The 21,925-nt window shown below is 38.9% G+C and overlaps 1 protein-coding gene across 1 annotated transcript in view; it reads left to right on the forward strand.

The window, feature by feature from the left end:
* Positions 1-15,572: 15,572 nt before the first annotated feature.
* The window catches only part of LOC106579058 (zinc finger protein ZFPM2), a 153,073-nt gene continuing 146,720 nt past the window's right edge, over positions 15,573-21,925 (forward strand). The window contains exon 1 of the mRNA XM_045718568.2: positions 15,573-15,935. Within this exon, the coding sequence (XP_045574524.1) occupies positions 15,896-15,935 (40 nt within the window). The 5' untranslated portion in view covers positions 15,573-15,895. The remainder of the gene's footprint in view (positions 15,936-21,925) is intronic.

Below are 21,925 nucleotides of genomic sequence, written 5' to 3' on the forward strand. Positions count from 1 at the left end.
GATAAGGTTATAGGGATCTATGATAGGGTTATAGGGCGCTGTTATAGGGGGGTGTGATAGGGTTATAGGGCGCTGTGATAGGGTTATAGGGCTCTATGATAGGGTTATAGGGCGCTATGATAGGGCGCTGTGATAGGGTTATAGGGCACTGTGATAGGGTTAGAGGGCGCTGTGATAGGGTTATAGGGCGCTGTGATAGGGTTATAGGGCTCTGTGATAGGGTTATAGGGCGCTGTGATAGGGTTATAGGGCGCTGTGATAGGGTTATAGGGCGCTGTGATAGGGTTATAGGGCGCTGTGATAGGGTTATAGGGCTCTATGATAGGGTTATAGGGCACTGTGATAGGGTTATAGGGCTCTGGGATAGGGTTATAGGGCTCTATGATAGGGTTATCGGGCACTGTGATAGGGTTATAGGGCGCTGTGATAGGGTTATAGGGTGCTGTGATAGGGTTATAGGGCACTGTGATAGGGTTATAGGGCGCTGTGATAGGGTTATAGGGCGCTGTGATAGGGTTATAGGGCTCTATGATAGGGTTATAGGGCGCTGTGATAGGGCGCTGTGATAGGGTTATAGGGCACTGTGATAGGGTTATAGGGCGCTGTGATAGGGTTATAGGGCGCTGTGATAGGGTTATAGGGCTCTGTGATAGGGTTGTTGGGCGCTGTGATAGGGTTATAGGGCACTGTGATAGGGTTATAGGGCTCTGTGATAGGGTTATAGGGCGCTGTGATAGGGTTATAGGGCGCTGTGATAGGGTTATAGGGCGCTGTGATAGGGTTATAGGGCTCTATGATAGGGTTGTAGGGCACTGTGATAGGGTTATAGGGCTCTGGGATAGGGTTATAGGGCTCTATGTTAGGGTTATCGGGCACTGTGATAGGGTTATAGGGCACTGTGACAGGGTTATAGGGTGGTGTGATAGGGTTATAGGGCGCTGTGATAGGGTTATAGGGCTCTATGATAGGGTTATAGGGCGCTGTGATAGGGTTATAGGGCGCTGTGATAGGGTTATAGGGCTCTGTGATAGGGTTATAGGGCGCTGTGATAGGGTTATAGGGCTCTATGATAGGGTTATAGGGCGCTGTTATAGGGGGGTGTGATAGGGTTATAGGGCGCTGTGATAGGGTTATAGGGCGCTGTGATAGGGTTATAGGGCGCTGTGATAGGGTTATAGGGCTCTGTGATAGGGTTATAGGGCGCTGTGATAGGGTTATAGGGCGCTGTGATAGGGTTATAGGGCGCTGTGATAGGGTTATAGGGCTCTATGATAGGGTTATAGAGTGCTGTGATAGGGTTATAGGGCTCTGGGATAGGGTTATAGGGCTCTATGATAGGGTTATCGGGCACTGTGATAGGGTTATAGGACGCTGTGATAGGGTTATAGGGTGGTGTGATAGGGTTATAGGGCGCTGTGATAGGGTTATAGGGCTCTATGATAGGGTTATAGGGCGCTGTGATAGGGTTATAGGGCGCTGTGATAGGGTTATAGGGCTCTGTGATAGGGTTATAGGGCGCTGTGATAGGGTTATAGGGCTCTATGATAGGGTCATAGGGCGCTGTGATAGGGCACTGTGATAGGGTTATAGGGCACTGTGATAGGGTTATAGGGCATTGTGATAGGGTTATAGGGCGATGTGATAGGGTTATAGGGCTCTGTGATAGGGTTATAGGGCGCTGTGATAGGGTTATAGGGCGCTGTGATAGGGTTGAAGGGCGCTGTGATAGGGTGCTGTGATAGGGTTATAGGGCGCTGTGATAGGGTTATAGGGCGCTGTGATAGGGTTATAGGGCTCTATGATAGGTTTATAGGGCGCTGTGATAGGGTTATAGGGTGCTGTGATAGGGTTATAGGGCGCTGTGATAGGGTTATAGGGCGCTGTGATAGGGTTATAGGGTGCTGTGATAGGGTTATAGGGCGCTGTGATAGGGTGCTGTGATAGGGTTATAGGGCGCTGTGATAGGGTTATAGGGTGCTGTGATAGGGTTATAGGGCGCTGTGATAGGGTGCTGTGATAGGGTTATAGGGTGCTGTGATAGGGTTATAGGACGCTGTGATAGGGTTATAGGGCTCTATGTGTGTGCCATTCAGCATGAGAAATGCACCTGTGATGCATTGTACATAGTGGCTCATAGAAAATGTCACCAAAATATCTTACTTTACTGTTTGAGCTGATTTAATTGAGTAATTTCTTGTTATAACTTGGACCATGGAAAAAGTAACTGGACAACAACATCTTCCAACTTCAAGAGGCCTTTGAAGCAAATTACTATACCAGAATATACTTTTCATACATGTCATAAGGAGGCGAAATGGGAATAAACAAAGCAATAGTAGCTGTTGCAAAGTTCACAAAACTGTCCTATATACTCAAATATCCTTTAGTCTTTCTGATGGTTACATTTGAAGCTAAATTAAGTGGGGAAACAAAATGCTATACTGTATATCTGGCAGTATCATATATTTTCCCAGGGGATTTACTAAGGCTGCCCATGGACAATACTACTCTAATTTGTTAAATGTGCACAAGCATATTGCAAAAACAGTTCATACTACAAGTAAATATAGTTTCTGTATTCTCTCCTCAGCCTTGTCTTTGTTTGCTGTGAAGAGATCATTTAAGTTTTTTGGCTGCTAAGTAGTTCAATCCAACCCTGGGGAAGTACTGTATACCCCAGTGAAACCAGATTTTTATACTTTTTTCCCTTCTTTCTTTTTATTTTATTTAGCTCCAGCCTTATATCCCAATGCAATTATTTAATATGCACCCACTCATAGTCTGCATATGTTACTTTTTAATTACAGGAAAAATCTAACTTGTAAGATGATGGGCTGGAAGGTGCCATTGCATTGTTATTTTTTTTCATCCTGGTATTCTGATTATGTGAGCTGGGCTCCTTTGCTAAGCGATGATAAGCAGAATTTCCATGTTCTCTGCATAATTAATCCATCTTTGCCTCTCTTCATGCCAACTCTGCCGTTATCGCCTGCACATGCCTGAATTGCAAAAGAATCCTCTCTTCAATTGGAACTTATTGATATTCCAAAAAAAAAAATGGAAATCCTTCAAATTTAAGCCACAGATTGTTAAATGGATTAATTTCGCGGCAATCGCAGGCATCTAACGCATGAAGACAGGCAAAGCAAATTGAAAGTGTCTTCTGTTTGTGGAGTTTTAGTCCTAAAATGATAGGGTTTTATTGGCATGTTTTTTTCTCCATAGTCAAAAATTACCATTCATTTGCATCCTATAAAATACTTTTAAATGGTTGAAAATTCAGAGGAATTTCTTTCAATGCCTGTCGTTTGGCTGGATGATAACAACTTCAGCTTCCACACATCTGGACGCCTTTGATACTGGCTGAAAGGAATGTCTGAATATTTAATATTTTTATCTGTTTTCATCGATGGTTTCACCATTAAGGACGGCTCGGCTATTTTGCATGGAGCCTGGCAGATGTAGATTTATTTTCTGAGCTGTCTACGCTCTGCCTTTCCCTGAATATATTGATGCCTTTTCCCATTTTGCTGTGCACTGGTGCCTCTGCATATGTAATAAACTAGCACACACACGCTGTTCTAAAATCAACACACTGACAGTGACATCATACTGATTTTTACAAGCAGCTCTGTTATTGCCATTGCTCAGGTTTCAAACACTAAATTAAGCACATAAATACATTTCAGATTTATATTATTTGAAATAATCATTTCATATGTGTAGGAGTTACCGTACTTATTGAAAATATAGACTACAACCAACTTTAGCATTGACTTTATAATGTAATAATCACAGATGAATCAACTCAATATTCAGTATATTTTCTTGGCAGTAGTTCCAGTTAATTAAGATGTTGCCCCAATTGAATACAGCTGTAATTCCGGGGAATTAATCTGACAGAATAGAGAGTAGGGACACTACAATAGCTATGCATTTAGCCTCCAAATGTTATGCCAGTAGTTCTCCCTATTGCAGCCGGGCATGGTATTTCCCTATGATGCTGATCATATAGGATTCCTACGAAGACACACTGCTGAAACAAACCTCTGAATGTTGTGTACATGAGCTACTGAATAGTGGTGTGCCCAACATGGATACATTTAAGGGTTTTATAATTATTACTCTTTAAATTGTTGAATGAGGTTTAATCCTAATGGTTACCTCTTCCAAAATAAAGCCTTCAAAACTATTTCAAGACAACAGCATGACACTTTGATTAATAAAGCATGTACCCTACCCCTTTTAAAGGAAACAGGCAATGGGCAAGTATATGCTTTTAGTACTTATAAAATATAAGAAATAAAGTGCCTTCAGAAAGTATTCATACACCTTAACTTATTCCACATTGTGTTACAGCCTGAATTCAAAATATTTTAAATAAATACAAAGTATCACCATCTACACACAGTACCCCATAATTACAAAGTGAAAACATGTTTTTTGAAATTCTTAAAAATATATTGAAAGTTAAATATATAAATATCTCATTTACATAACTATTCACACCCCTGAGTCAATACTGTACATTATATAATCACCTTTGGTAGTGATTACAGCTGTCTACAGCTGAGTCTTTATGGGTAAGTCTCTACGAGCTTTGCACACCTGGATGGTACAATATTTGCACATAATTATTTTAAAAATTCTTCAAGCTCTGTCAAGTTGGTAGCTGATCATTGCTAGACATACATTTTAAAGTATTGCCATAGATTTTCAAGTAGATCAAGTCAAAACTGGAAATTGGCCACTCAGGAACATTCACTGTGTTCTTGGTAAGCAACTCCAGTGTATATTTGACCTTGTGTTTTAGGTTATTGTGCTGCTGAAAGTTGAATTCATCTCACAGTGTCTGGTGGAAAACAGACTGAACCAGGTTTTCCTCTTGCCTGTGCTTAGCTCCATTCCATTTATTTTTTATCCTGAAAAACTCCCCAGTTCTTATCGATTACAAACATACCCATAACACGATACAGCTATTGTACTACCATGCTTGAATATATAGACAGTGGTACTCAGTAATGTGTTGTTTTGAATTTGTCCCAAACATAACACTTTCAGGACAAAAAGTGAATTGCTTTGCCACATTTTTTTGCAATATTACTTTAGTGCCTTGTTGCAAACAGAATGCATGTTTTGGAATATTTGTATTCTGTACAGGCTTCCTTCTTTTCACTCTGTCAATTAGGTTAGTGTTGTGGAGTAACTACAATGTTGTTGATCCATCCCCAGTTTTCTCTTATCACAGCCATTAAACTCTGTAACTGTTTTAAAGTCACCATTGGCCTCTTGGTGAAATCCCTGAGTGGTTTCCTTCCTCTCCAGCAACTGAGTTAGGAAGGACACCTGTATCTTTGGAGCGACTGGGTGTGTTGATACACCATCCAAAGTGTAATTAATAACTTCACCATGCTCAAAGGGATATTCAATGTCTGCTTTTTTTATTTATACCCATCTACCAATAGGTGCCCTTCTTTGCGAGACATTGGAAAACCTCCCTGGTCTTTGTGTTTGAATCTGTGTTTGAAATTCACTGCTCAACTGAGGGACCTTACAGATAATTGTATGTGTGGGATACAGAGATGAGGTAATCATTCAAAAATAATGTTAAACACTATTATTGCACACAGAGTGAGTCCATGCAACTTGTGATGTGACTTGTTAAGCACATTTTTACTCCTGAACTTATTTAGGCTTGCCATAACAAAGGGGTTGAATACTTATTGACTCAATACATTTCAGCTTTTCATTTTTAATTAATTGGTCAAAATTTCCAAAAACATAATTCCAGTTTGACATTAAGGGTATTGTGTGTAGGCCAGTGACAAAAAAATCTCTATTTAATCCAATTTAATTTCAGGCTGTAACACAACAAAATGTGGAAAAAGTCAAGGGGTGTGAATACTTTCTGAAGGCACTGTAAATGAAAGGGGGAAATCACTATCATTGTGAAAACACTTACTGAGGTAAACTCATGTTGAATTGTACCAGAGGGTAAAATCAAGATAATCTCATAGCCTAGGACCAAATCACAGTTTAGCTAGCTAGCTACTACGATTAACATTTACGTTAACAGTCTGTCACAAGGTACTAATGACAGGAGATCATAGGCACTAATTATTTCAACCCTTTTGATTATGTATTTTACACTCTACAATTTCCCCCACACAATATATGACATTACCTTCTCTTTACTCCAAAATATCACTATTGCAAAGCAAATATACATTAGGTCTTCAAGAGACTTTAATGATTATTTCTACATTTAAACATTCAAGTCTTAAAAAAGATGTAAGTCATGTAAATCCCAAATGATGTCACAATCTCCGACTTTTGACCATTTAAAAAGACATCCAGATTACCAATGAGAATATGCTAAGGGACAACACTGTCCCATGCTGCTCTCTTCCTCCTTTCTAACAACAACAAGGTTTTATTTCCAGGTTTACACATCTCTCCCGATGGGAGCGGCATAGTGTGTTCATCTGGCCCCCTCTCTTTTCTTTCAGCACTTCCCTAAACCCCATTTTAGCCTAATCTTAAAATGTGTGGCATATTTAGATTTTTTTTGTCCGTATTTTTTATGTTGTTGTTGTGTTTTGTTGTCACAAACCAAATGATAATCATAAGACCCTTTGTTTAGTATCTTCCCTAGTAAACAGACAGTATCTGGATGTGGGTGCAGAGCAGAGGAAGGAAGAAGTGGTGCATCTCTGGGGAGAGAGAGAGAGACAGATCTGGCTGTTGTGTTGTGTACTTCTCCAGGGCCCGAGGTGCTGTTGGCAGTGGGGACAGTGGAGTGGGCACACTCTCAGACATCTGTTTGCACACTGCTGCTGGAACTGCTGGCTGGGGGGAGCACTCAGCCGGCACAACAACCACCACCATCACCTACCCTACATTCGGTTGAAAATTGACTTTTGCAGAAATTGACATATTGCTAGGGTATATACCTCATCGTGTGGTTTTAAATGACAACAGTGCTTGGTTTTGAGAGCACAATGCAGTATCCAAGATATATGCCATATTACAAGATTAAGAAAATGTAAACGCATGATGTGACAGAATTTGGGTACCACATAGATATTATTTATTTATCTAGGCAAGTCAGTTAAGAACACATTCTTATTTATAATGAGGGCATGCACCAGCCAAACCCAGGTAACGCTGGGCCAATTGTGTGGCGCCCTATGGGACTCCCAATCGCAGCAGTTTGTGATACAGCCTAGATTCAAACCAGGGTGTCTGTAGTGACATCTCAAGTACTAAGGTGCAGTGCCTTAGACCGCTGCGCCACTCAGAAGCGCAGATAGGTTGTCAGATTTATTTCAGACGGCATTTGGATTCGTGAGAAAACATGAATCGAATAAATCTATAACCTCTTAAACTTTGGTACAGTACCTCATATTTTCACCAAAATACATACTCCTTGCGTTCTTATCTGAGGCCCGAAGGACAAGCACAGTTAAAACATAGTTTGAAGTTTGAATTTTCAAAACAATTAAAGCAACCAACTCACCTGACACACATCCTTCTGTGCTGTGATTGTGAATGACAATGCTCAAATGTGACTCGACAGTTCTAATCAAATGATTTAGCATTGGATCGTATCAACCCTCTCCCTGTAATCAGATTATGAGTGCACTGTACTGTGTCTGTACACTGTATACCTTCACCTATTAATATGATCAACCTTGTGTCATTGATTTCCCCAGTGATGGAAACACTATCATGTTAATTATCACAACCATCTGGTCCAGACAGTGAAAAAGCTTCCTCTGCCTGTCTCTCACAGATTTGTAGCTGTCAGTCAGTCAACCCTCTGTCTTCAAACAAGTCACCAGGGCTTAGGAAGAGCAGAGCAGCAGAGATCACTAACTCTACTGTAGCTTCAGTCTCAGGGGATTTAGGAGTGGCGTTAGATTCATCTCCAGCTGGAAATTTGACTCTCCTTCTCTCACAATATTGTTGCTCGCACCTCCTATACCACACTGAAAACCCTTTTGCTGCATGGATATTTATTTGTGGTGTTTTTATAAAAACAACCTAATTTCTTCACAGTATGTGTTCCCTTCAGTGAAATGTAATTGATTGTATTCAGTGAAGATGAAGTTGTTTTCAGTCAAATGAGACAATAACACGCTGGCATGCTGCGTTTACCCTGACATTCAAAATGATAACTTTATATTGTTGTGTTGTACATAACATGGTGATAATAAGAGGTATTACTGTTTGGTTTATTTCAATCACTTTGGTGCAATTTTCACAAGTATGTGGTACATTTTCACAACACTCAGTACACAAATCTAAACAGATCATCAACATGGCAGTTGTTTCAAAACTAGGGTAGCAAAGCTACCGGAAATTTACCAAAGTTACCGTAATCTTCAGTAATTTTGGTAATTAACAGAAACTATATGGCAAACTATCGTAACTTTGGTAATTTATACTCAAATAACTTTTTTTAATTATTCATGTAAAGTATTCATTTATTATATCTGTGTCCATGAGTTTCAGTAGATAGACTATATGGTTCAACAGAAAATAGACTAATTAATGAGAAAAAGCATCTAATCAACAATGGCATTTATTTTCAATTAACTCTGCAACTCTTCAGACTATTGATTTTTTCCACAAGTGCTGCCAGTTTGACACCCCAAAGATTGACAACAAATACATATTGAGATAGTAAAATAAATAAGTTTGTAAAAAGATATAAAGGTTATTTAATGCTGAAACCCTCATATTAAACACCAATGGTATTCACTAAATTGATGGTTTATATTTAGAATAATGTTTTACAGCTTTGTCATTCTATTTTTTATTTTAAAAGGATCTTATATCATCATTTCATATGTTTTACATGTGATAAGGATGGCAGGTAGCCTAGCGGTTAAGAGTGTTGGACCGGTAACTGAAAGGTCTCTCGTTTGAATCCCGAGCCAACTAAGCGAAAAATCTGTCATTGTGCCCTTGAGCAATACACTTAACCCTAATTGCACCTGTAAATCGCTCTGGATAAGAGTGTCTGCTAAATTATTTCAATGTAAAATAAAGCCACACAAAGGGCCAGAGATTATTACAGACACCGGTGATAATCTGAAGTATCCAAAAGGGCCACTAGATGTGATAGATTACATAAAATCCTTGAAAGATACCAACATTCTGGTAGTTTACTGGCAAAATTTTCCCTTTGCAACCCTATTCAAAACTAAGCACATTTTCAATTGACTAATAAGTACAACACACAACATCATACAGTAACATTTTCACCAAACTTGTGTTTCACATTACAACACATGTTCATATAAAGTAATTGCTTTTAACAATGCAATGCTCACATTACTTTTGATATGATTGTCTTCTCATTTGTTAAAATACATTTGACTATTCCTTAATCCGACTGCTCTTAATTGATAATCACCTTTTGGTAAACCTAAAGATTTTAAACTGTTTTTTTCTACCATATATTTTGAGAACTACATAATGAAAATATATGTTTGTAAAGACTAAACATATAAAGTATGATATATATATATATATATACTGTAATGTACTATTATGATGATGAATATTGTGATTTCACTTCACAGTAAATTTTAAGCAATCTGATATTGACAAGATCAGAGATTTATTCTACCGTACAAATGAAAACAGCAGTAACTACACTTTGGTTAAAATTGAGTTAAGGCTGAAATCAGGCTATGTAGTATCTGTTTTATCTTGTGACAAAGTGTCCTGGTTCAATTATCTTCCGTTTCAGAAAATAAAATGGTGTCATATTTGCAGTAACTACAAAATCCAAGTCAAAATCAAGGCAAACAGCAGTATGTGAAGTTACTAAATGAAGTTACTGCACTCTGGCTTTGTTGCACCGTGTTTAGATTGCAGTTACTGCAGTTTGCCTTGCCCCTCACACACACTATGAGATTGCCAATAAAGTTGGAAAAACACATTTAGATATTAGATAGTGCACTTTGCTTTTGCATTACCCAAATATTGTTTAAGGTCATGCAAAGGCAGAGGGCAGTATCAGCATTTTAGGGGTCATAGGTCAGATCAGTGGTCATGGTTTATATATATATAAAATTACTTCATAATACAGTTTTTGTTCAATCACTTGTGCAATTTTTGTGGTATGTGGTACATAACTGCACAAAAATCTAAACAGCATCAAAATGACTCATGTTTCAAAACTCTAAGCACATTTTAAATTGTCTGAGTACAACAAACAAATTAACAGTCACTTGTTCACTGCACCAAATCAGTCTTTCAATTTGCATATATATTCAGTCTAAGTATCTGCTTTTCAAAATGCAATTTTCACTTTACTTTTGATATGATTTTCTTGTATTTTTTTAACAATACAATTAACTATCACTTAATCAAACTGCTCAAAACTGATAACTACTGAACCAAAATGATGTAGTGCCTAGTTAACATATCTGAACAGTGTACATTTCTATCAATTTGACATCAATTTATGTTGGAAGGTAAATCCTAAATGGATTTGGCTTTAAATACGCCATCATCATTCTCCATCAGCCAATGTGCCTCACAATGTCAAAGTTGAAAGAGTCACTCTATGTGCTACCATTTGAAATTATAGTGTCGTGTACAATGCACTGCTGAAATACCTGGGTTTTATATAACAGTGTATTCCACTCATTGTCTGAATTTACACTGTAAACTGATTAATTTCAAGCATAGAGACAGGCGATACTGTAACAGTTGACAAGTCACGTAAAAAAAGATTGTACAATGTTGCATGGGGCAGAAATGGAAAACAACACAGTGATGCATTTTTACAGTAGCCAACTGCTTTACAATACCCTTATTTCTGATGATTTATCTAACATATGTACTTTATAAGGATAATGTAAGACTAACATATTTCTCAACATGCTCACAACTTGCCATTGGATTCAAATCATTAAAAAAAATATGCATGTCAAGTTATAGTCAAATACTGTATGGAAAATAATATTTACCGTCTACTATTCCTTCTATTCATCACTTCAAAAAGAACAGGTTTGAAAAGTGTATCTTGTATTTTTTGCTATTGGATTTCATGGTAGTTAAAATGACTCAATGCAGAGCCTATCATTATCTGTCTTAGTCTGGCTTTATTGGTGACTAAACAAAATGTTCTCATGGTATTTCACGGAAATTTTTATTTTGCATGAATGACTCAGGGGTGACAGATGTGTGAAACCCCAATGAATGCACAATCAACGGTTCTGAACATAAGATAGTGGGTATTACAAGTGTTATCAGTTTAGAGTTTTGTACTTAGAGTTAGAAAATATACCACTTACATCTGAAACATTTGCAAAAGTTACTGAAAAACAAAACCGGTAGGATACTTATCTACCTACAACATATTTGGCTGGAGAACCCAAAAAAACTTTAAAGCCATTTTCTCAGATTCACTGTTTGCCTTCAGTTCAGGTGGCTGCCCTGCCCTTGCACTTAGTCTTCCTCTTGTTCCCCTATCGCCATGGGTACACCTTCCTGTAAACGATGGCACTATACTTTGCTTTAACCTGTCTGTCTTAAAAATTACTGTAGATGTCCTTAAAGAGTAGAATGTTCCAAAGTGGTTAGCCAAAAAGATGAGAAGATACTGTAGATGACACATGCATAATTCAGGGTTACTATAAAACAGGTATGTCACATTTCTGTTTCGTCCATAACTTGTTATCTGCTTGTAGCAGGACGTGTTTACAGGAATCTTTTTCTCTAACTATAAGTGACATCCCACTGGGCACAAACTGGTTGAATCAACGTTGTTTCAACGTAATTTGGCAACGTATTGTGACGTGGAATCTATGTGGAAAATACATTGGATTTGAACAAAGTCATCAACGTTGTTTTGCGGGTGAAATTTCAACCACAGGATTATGTCATCACGGTAACCAAATTTCAGCATAGACAAACCTTGCACAAAATATGTTGATTTTGTACCTTTAAAACAATGTCAGATTTCCTACATTACATCCACTATCACAACAACATAAAATTAAGCTTGGCAGCATCACTGGAGAATTGATCAATGTACAGCTAGCTTTTGGTCTCCCATCCAAAGTTTTAACCAAGCCTTGCTTAGCTATGATACTGACTATTGCCAATGTGCTATTGTGAGAATGAATGTTGAGAGATATTCACATAAAAATGAAATACTGTAGATTCACTGTTGCTATTGAAGTCATTAAAAAGGGTAGGTTTAAGAGAGCAAATTAAATGTGACCATACTTTATCGATCATCAATTATGTTAATTCGGCCTGTATAGCATTTTCAAAGTCATCAACAGCTATTGTTTGAATTCAACCCAGAATTCCACTAAAAATAGACAATACAATAAGCTTAGGGTTTCAAGCTCTGGTTGATTTCAAATGTAAAGATAATTAGGGATATTGAAATGTGTTTGGCAACCAAATATTAAAATTTGAAGGAGATGCATTATCTGCTTGAATAGTTTCATCTGTGCCACTGACTTAGTCTGGCTTTAATTCCAGTTTGTCTACAAATAAAACAATTATATGTTGGATTCACATCTCAACCAAAAATCTAAGTGAAAGAATAGGTCTAAATCAAACCAAATGTTTTAAAGTGCATTTAACGTTTGATTTGATTTAGTGTAATTTGTAATTTGATACAGTGTAATTTACAGTACTGTAGGAAATGACATTCAGAGGGACATTTTGAAACACATACAGTTTAAGTCTGAAGTTTACATACACCTTAACCAAATACATTTAAACTCAGTTTTTCACAATGCCTGACATATAATATTTAGTAATAATTCCCTGTCTTAGGTCAGTTAGGATCACCACTTTATTTTAAGAATGTGAAATGTCAGAATAATAATAGAGAGAATGATTTATTTCAGCTTTAATTTCTTTCATCACATTCCCAGTGGGTCAGATGTTTACATACACTCAATTAGTATTTGGTAGCATTGCCTTTAAATTGTTTAACTTGGGTCAAACGTTTTGGGTAGCCTTCCACAAGATTCCCACAATAAGTTGGTGAATTTTGGCCCATTCCTCCTGACAGAGCTGGTGTAACTGAGTCAGGTTTGTAGGCCTCCTTGCTCGCACACACTTTTTCAGTTCTGCCCACAAATTTTCTATAGGGTTGAGGTCAAAGCTTTGTGATGGCCACTCCAATACCTTGAATTTGTTGTCCTTAAGCCATTTTGCCACAACTTTGGAAGTATGCTTGGGGTCATTGTTCATTTGGAAGACCCATTTGCGACCAAGCTTTAACTTCCTGACTGATTTCTTGAAATCTTGCTTCAATATATCCACATATTTCTCCTCCCTCATGATGCCATCTAGTTTGTGAAGTGCACCAGTCCCTCCTGCAGCAAAGCATCCCCACAACATGATGCTGCCACCCCCAGGCTTCACGGTTGGGATGGTGTTCTTTGCTTTGCAATCCTCTCCCCTTTTCCTCCAAACATAACGATGGTCATAATGGCCAAACAGTTCTATTTTTGTTTCATCAGACCAGAGGACATTTCTCTAAAAAGTACGATCTTTGTCCCCATGTGCAGTTGCAAACCGTAGTCTGGCTTTTTTATGGCGGTTTTAGAGCAGTGGCTTCTTCCCTGCTGAGCGGCCTTTCAGGTTATGTCGATATAGGACTCGTTTTACTGTGGATATAGATACTTTTGTACCTGTTTCCTCCAGCATCTTCACAAGATCCTTTTTTGTTGTTCTGGGATTGATTTGCACTTTTCGCACCAAAGTATGTTCATCTCTAGGAGACAGAACGCGTCTCCTTCCTGAGCGGTATGAAGGCTGCGTGGTCCCATGGTGTTTATACTTGCATACTATTGTTTGAAATACATCCAGAGGTACACCTCCAATTGATTCAAATTATGTCAATTAGCCTATCAGAAGCTTCTAAAGCCATGACATAATTTTCTGGAATTTTCCAAGCTGTTTAAAGGCACAGTCAACTTAGTGTATGTAAACTTCTGACCCAATGGAATTGTGATACAGTGAAATAATCTGTCTGAAAACCATTGGAAAAATTACTTGTGTCATGCACAAAGTAGATGTCCTAACCGACTTGCCAAAACTATAGTTTGTTAACAAGAAATTTGTGGAGTGGTTGAAAAACGAGTTTTATTAATGACTCCAACCTAAGTGTATGTAAACTTACAACTTCAACTGTACTTGAATTTTAGCTAACCCTGGACCATGATTACAACTGTCAGCAGGGGAGGAGCAAGAAAGTTCCATGTTGGTCACTGGGATATGGAAAGTGATGGCAGTGGCAGGGGCCAACTAAAATAAAGCAGATAAATGCTTCCATCCTTAAAGGGATACTTCTGGATTTTGGCTATGACACCCCCTATCTACTTACGCACAGTCAGATGAATTTATGGATACCATTTGTATGTCTCTGCATCCAGTATGCAGGAAGTTGGAGGTAGTTTCGCAAGCCAATGCTAATTAAATTAGCACAATGACTGGAAGTCTATGGTATCCTCAAGCATGCTAGCAGTTACCATAGACTTCCAGTCATTGCGCTAATGCTAGTTAGTAATTGTGCTAACCCTAGTTAGCAACTTCCTTCAAACTGCACGCAGAGACAGTGGAATGATATCCACAAGTTCATCTGACTGTGGGGAAGTAAATAAAGTATATAAAGTGCTTCATTGCCAAAATCCTGAATACCCCTTTAGGATGAAGCATAGTTGACTAGTTAACCCTTTCAATTATAGTCTAGTCTCAGACCCCAATTTCAAAGTCCTGGATGGGGTAATTTCACAGGCGACTTGCTTGCCTTACTTGACAGTTCAACTGGCTAATTGAAGAAGTACATTTCTAGTTTATGTGAATGTTTAAGTCAGAGTCATGACAATAACGTATTTTTTTTGGGGGGGGGACTTTAAAAAAATGTACTCAAGGTGGTAGCAGCTGTATTATGGAGGAACAATTTGGAATTGAACTAATTTTACATTGTAAAGTAGGTCTACTATGCAATTGTAATAATCCAGCAAATATGAAATGTGCTTCTCTTTTCCTACAATGAAATGATTTGAGGCTTCTATAGTGTCATAGAGTCCAGAACAATGTAAGGGGTGCATGTGTAGACTCACAAGCCGCCTGATCTCCGAGTTTATCTGGTAATTACAAGGCTAGCTGTGTGTGTGTGTGCTGTGAGAGTCTGTGTCCAGCATGCAAATTGTACAGCTGTTAATGCTTACTCTAGGCCTATGAAATGATCAATTGGGCTTCATAAATGGACAAATAAAATATACTTCAGATAACTTAAATATTCATACGAATGTAGTATTGTCTAACTTTTTTTAATCTAAAAATTAAAACGGACATTTTTCAAGTTTGACATGGTGGGAATTGGAATACACCGACAAACGCATAAGCAAAACCCGCGCCAAATATTGGTGATTCAAAATGTATTGAGTATTATTTGGCCAAGCCCACAAAATGTGACATTCCACTAGTAATTAACAATTAAGAAATCACTACTTGCGTGGCGCAAGCTAAAAGTCAAGTTTAAGAAGCGGTGTCTACGGTACCCGTGGAGGCACAAACCTTATCTTCAAACAAAAGCGCGAAACGCTTTCACCTCCCCAGTCAGTCCGTGCGGATCGCAACTCAGTGCAGCCTCATCTCGGAGAACGCCATTGAGAAAGAGTGAGTGAAAGAGAGAGAGCGAGCTAGAGTGAAATAGAGCAGATCAGAGGAAGAGAAAGGAAAGAGACAGAGCGACATACTCTGTGAAAAAAGTGTCCATAATTCGTCACCCTTTCTTTCTCAATTTCCATCACAAACCCTACCGGTGCTTGGATGAACCAAAACCTATCGATCAGTCAGTGCTACACCTGGATCTCCTGACCAGCTCCGAGCAGGCATGTCCCGAAGGAAGCAGAGCAACCCCAGGCAAATTAAACGTAAGTTTTACAGCCTCGCTGTCCTTCTGTTATCTACCAAAGCTTGTTGGAGAAGTTCAATTAGGTTAGTGAGGGACTAGTCACTTCGGCACCGATGTCAATTGGCAATCCCAGATTTAATTGATACTGTTGATGGAGTTTCGTTCATTGATAAATGAGTTATGTTTTTGATCAATCATATTCTGTCATAGGCTATTGCTGAGAAAGGTGTTACATCTTTTCAAATGATGTGTTTACAAATATAGGAGGGAGACTATGTTATTTTAAAGTTTGCTTGGTGTTTTCTTAGAAGTGGATAGTGTATTTTATCATATTTGACATATTATTTATGTCAAGCAAATCAGGATTCTGTTCTTGTGATTTGTTATAATGTGCTGATATGATCTACAGACATAAAACACCAAAAGTTAAAGAGTGGATATCGTTTGCAAACTGTGTTTTTGGAATTCTGTTTCCAACTAAACAAATGAAGTATTATATCTTAAACCTAAGCAATAAAGCAATTATGTAGTAATACTAATGTCAGATGTACTGAATAACCTACGTCAAATGGGTAATGTCCCCCTTCACACACACACACACACACACACACACACACACACACACACACACACACACACACACACACACCCGACTCACACTCACACGCACAAACTGTATAAATAAATTAAACCTAAATTCAAACTTTTACAATAACAGCATGAACCCTAATCATTCTGCAGACTAGTTAGTGATTGTGTCACTGTCTAAATATATAATTGGTTATACACAATTATAACTGGACAGGTTATATACATAAAAAAATACTGAAAAGTGTTCATGGTAATATAATAACTAAAATATATATGTCAAATACAATGGACAGTGTTTTTAATAGCACTACATGTACTTTTTGCAGAGTTTCATCCCCCATTTCAACAAAGCATTGTGCCTCTGGATCTCTGATAATTCAAGGGTTATTTCAATCACTTCAAATACTAACGCTTTGAGTGAAATTCCATGTGGCATGAGACAGAACTGATCTATATGGATTTTATTTCCTGTGATTTTAAACAAACTGTGAAATGTGTTTATGTAATTCCAAATGTGGAGTTGAAATGGCTGGCCTAGCAGGCTTCCCAGTGGAAACGTTTCATACTAACAGTGGTCATAGGAACGTTGCATTTTAGGTCTGCTCTTTAGAGACTTGAAGACAACGGGGACTTTTTATTGTGCCTTTATTCATTTTGTATTGGCAAAGAGTCATCGTATTCATCATACATTTCTTGTTATAAGCAGTGTAGTGAATTGTGGTGTTGAAGATCATTTGCAACAACCACCTATACCACCTATATTACTGTACAATACAGTCCTATGTGGTAATTCTATATTGACCATGTCATTTAGCTGTATGACTGTCTATGTGGTAATTCTATATTGACCATGTCATTTAGCTGTATGACTGTCTATGTGGTAATTCTATATTGACCTTGTCATTTAGCTGTATGACTGTCTATGTGGTTATTCTATATTGACCTTGTCATTTAGCTGTATGACTGTCTATGTGGTTATTCTATGGTGACCGTGTCATTTAGCTGTATGACTATCTATGTGGTTATTCTATGGTGACCGTGTTATTTAGCTGTATGACTGTCTATGTGGTTATTCTATATTGGCCATGTCATTTATGTCGGGCTGATTCACTGGGAAATCCTTGTCCTCAGACTTGGGTTTATTTGAAGAGTAGGTAGGAGGAGACTCCTTTGGGATTTCTCATTGTTGTCGGACTTATAGACATGATGAGAAAAAATAATGAGTACTGTCCACTCTCAAGTTATTTTAGATAACTCAAAAATATTGTTTTGTTTCAATATGTGAAATAGTTATTCCAGTAATAGTGTGATTGATAATGTGGATACAGCAAGAGGAAGAAATATATACTTTATTTATACAGTGTGTGTGTCTGTGTGTGTGTAAATTATGATTCTGTTTTTACATGAGGAATTTACTTAATAGTGGTTACGATTAGTCAGTAATTGATTAATCAGTAATTGATTGCACTCTATATGGCTGTCAACAAAATGTACTTATATATTCAAGGAAGATTTTGAAACATTTTTTTTGTTGCAGTATCAGCAAAATGGCAATACATTACTGCAAATGTCTATATTTTCTAAAAGATCTTCAGCGGCTTGTCACTCACTGTCACAGCTTGTTTTATGTATTTACAGTCTGAACATATTTTCCATCATTTTAGCATTTTAGGCAAGTTAAGAAGTTGATAGTCGGAAATATATTTTTCAGTACCTATGAATATATTTTCAAGAACACTTAGAAAATTGGTTCTGATTACCTAATGTAAGTGGGTATTATGGTTCTGAATTATGAACTTACCCGTTATAGATTAAATGCAAACGCTCCAAGACTATTGATGTAGACCGAACTATTGAGATTATGTTTGTTGTAATTTGATAATAATACGAAGGAAAAAAACAGTTTTTCTGCTTTTTCTGAGAATCCTCATATCCACTGTGACCGACTGAATGACTATGTCATGTGTAAGAGGTTGTTAATGAGAGGTGAGGAGTGAGGATACAGTGTTGAAAGAACTAAAGCCCTAGTTAGAAACAGAAAGGTCAGTGGAAGCCTCGATGTGTCCTACCCCAGGAACTAGGAGCTAGGGAAAGGCCTGTGGACCAGGAACTAGGAGCTAGGGAAAGGCCTGAGGACCAGGAACTAGGAGCTAGGGAAAGGCCTGAGGACTAGGAGCTAGGGAAAGGCCTGTGGACCAGGAACTAGGAGCTAGGGAAAGGCCTGAGGACCAGGAACTAGGAGCTAGGGAAAGGCCTGAGGACCAGGAACTAGGAGCTAGGGAAAGGCCTGAGGACTAGGAGCTAGGGAAAGGCCTGTGGACCAGGAACTAGGAGCTAGGGAAAGGCCTGAGGACCAGGAACTAGGAGCTAGGGAAAGGCCTGAGGACCAGGAACTAGGAGCTAGGGAAAGGCCTGTGGACCAGGAACTAGGAGCTAGGGAAAGGCCTGAGGACCAGGAACTAGGAGCTAGGGAAAGGCCTGAGGACCAGGAACCAGGCAATGCATAGAAAGTCAGCGCAGACAGTCATTCTAAAGGACAAAAAGGTTGTTGGGCGCAGTTTCCCCCCCATCCTGCATACATTGAGCCGTTATCTAAAATTGTGATTTATGCAGTATTTTAATATTTTGCTTATTCCTTCCCCTTGGGTGCTCTCTGAGCGGTGATAAAAAGGCGAAGCTGAAAGAGCACCATTAATTTGCTCCGATGACTGGGGAGATAAGGACAGATAATGGAAAAGATAAGCAGGGAAGATATACCATCAGAAACCCGATTATTACCATTAAAATTCCAACCCAGCAATCTGCAGCCGGCTGATAATTCCCTCTCCGTTTCCACCACTTTGGATGATAAGGCAAAAAATAGTCACTCAGTGCTCCTTGATTAGGCTGCCTGGATATCCCGATAATACTGTGATAAATTATGTATTTCCCCCTTGTTTTTTTCCTCTGAAACGTTACATCTGATTTTTTTCTTCTATATTTCTGGGTCGTCCCTGTATCCCCCCTCCTTGCCTCTCTTCCTCTCCCAAGAAAGGGATAAAAACCCATACACTTTTATTGTAATAAGAGTTTGATAGAAAGGGGAGATAGTGGAGGAGGTGTTTTGTATGGGAGCACATATCAATGTTATCAGTCCATCTCAGTGGGCCAGCTGCTAGCTGCTGTTGTTTCTAGCCTTATCACCCCGTGCCAATATGCCAATAAATTGCCCAGATTGCCAGCAAGCCGCTCCAAAGCAGATCAGCTAAATTTGACAGAAATGATGGAAATATGGCTGATGCTCAGCGGATTGTGATTAGAGGAGAATATGTGAATTCCTTCAAGGCTCCCTCCTTCCCTCCCCCCTCTCACCTCTCTGTGGCTCCTAGTGTTATGCTGTGGTGTGTCCATACCTCTCCCACTGAGGGGTACATTTTGATTCTTAATAGGAAGGTAGAGATATGAACAGAGCTGAATGGAAAACGCCTCCCCTCAGAGTCATTTTTCTGTAAAATTGCTCCCAAAGTTTGGTGGCGTGTAGATGAGCCGAGATGATGTAGGGAGCCTCTTCCCCCAGTGTTGTTTATGGAGGAATCCTATTGGAAGGGTGTTGAGAGGGCCGTGCACAAGACATCCAATGTCAGATGTGCTTATTAAATTGACTTAGCACTCTTCCCTGGCCTAACTGTTGTCTTCACTACAGCACATGGTGCTCCCTGTGACTTCGTCAATTCCTGTTGCAGCGTTAACTAGCCCTTTACCAGATACAGGACTGCTCCTCTCTGCTGTTAAATCATTCAGTGGAGTCCAGAACTTGTACTGTGTAGAAATGAAACTACACTGTGATGAGTATGTACAGTATATGTTCATTCTAGAAGGATAACTACTATATTATATTTAAGGGTGTAGATCTATTTGACTGCTCAGAAAGACGTGATCTTACATCAGCATACAGTTTATCATATCAGGTGACATTTATATCTTTGAGCAGTATTTATCAGAGGAAACTTACAGTGATTTGTATGGGACAAGGGGAGTGTTTACTGAATTGGTTGCCTACATTCTGTGTGTGTGTGTGTGTGTGTGTGTGTGTGTGTGTGTGTGTGTGTGTGTGTGTGTGTGTGTGTGTGTGTGTGTGTGTGTGTGTGTGTGTGTGTGTGTGTGTGTGCTTGTCTGTGCATGCATACGTGTGTGTGTCTTTGTTCGTACGTGAGTGTGTGTGAGACTGGGGATTATGGTCAACTTTAGGCTTGTGCTCTGTCATGACAGGTAATCTGCCTAGTAGAAGTGTTGTCTTCTATTTGACCTCTGTCACAGCTGAATCAACTTGTAAACCAACTCAAGCAGTCTGATGTTTCGGGGGGGAATCATCATATCTGTGTTCGGATGCCAGCCTCTCATATTTAAGGGTTTCTTTTTCAGTCGCCTGACAATCACGCTGCCTCTCTTGTGCTCCTCATAGATTTCTGTCATATGAAGAATGGTTGTTGAATGCCAACTTTCCCTCAAACATCTGTTCCCTGCCAATAACAGCTTGTGTTGTGTTGCTGCCTCGTCGTCTTAGCTGAAGGATCCCGGTTCGCCTTCACTCTCTTTCTCAAGCACTGATGTTGCACCACCAATGTATGCAAATAGCATGCTGTCTCCAGTCTTCACATGATTTATGGCTATTTTATTTAACATTTATACGTTCAAGTATTGTTGTTGCGATTGTATGTCACATTGACGTTAAGCGCCCGTTTTATAGGCCACATTTCGGATATAACATTAGCAACTATGGAATGTAGAGTGTGGATGGATGTGTTTCCTTTGTTGAAAAAACTGCCTGCTGAAGAGGAGGCTGAGCTGAAGTTGGCATGGCTGGTGAGTGTGTGTGTGAGTGTTACAGTGGTGCTGCAGTGCAGCTTGAACAGCACAGTGAGATGTGGGCATTGGTCGCTGGGTCACTGGTTTCAAAAGGTGGAGGTCATTTCCTGGCACTGTTTCCTCTTTGTCTTCCTCTTTCCTGTAATTCCACCACCATTATTCCAGTGACTATTCACTGTTGCGAGTCATTATCTGCTCCTTCATAATTGTCAATGGATTATTCAACATGGATTGTTGTTTTTCAGGATCTGATCACAAAAATGTGTTTCAGTTTTAGTGCTACTCTGCTGGCTACATAGATGGGTAAGGTTTAGATGGCTCAGTCCCTTTCAAAGAATTTCTATTAAAATGACATTTTCTGTCTTACGTCCCTTTTCATTTGCATGCTGTTGTAAATAAAATAAAAGAATAGGTAATTGTGCCCCAACAAATCCTAATCGTTTGTTCCTCAGTTTATTTAGATTTGATATCAAGTGATGCCTTTTGAGCCCCAGGTAACAATTGACTTTCAGCCGTTTGAGTTAATAGCCTTGTCTCTAGCTTGTAAGGATCAATATGTGTATTAATTAATCA

The sequence above is a fragment of the Salmo salar genome, chromosome 05 (genome assembly GCF_965601325.2).
Source record: "Salmo salar chromosome 05, fSalSal1, whole genome shotgun sequence".
Lineage (NCBI taxonomy): Eukaryota > Metazoa > Chordata > Actinopteri > Salmoniformes > Salmonidae > Salmo > Salmo salar.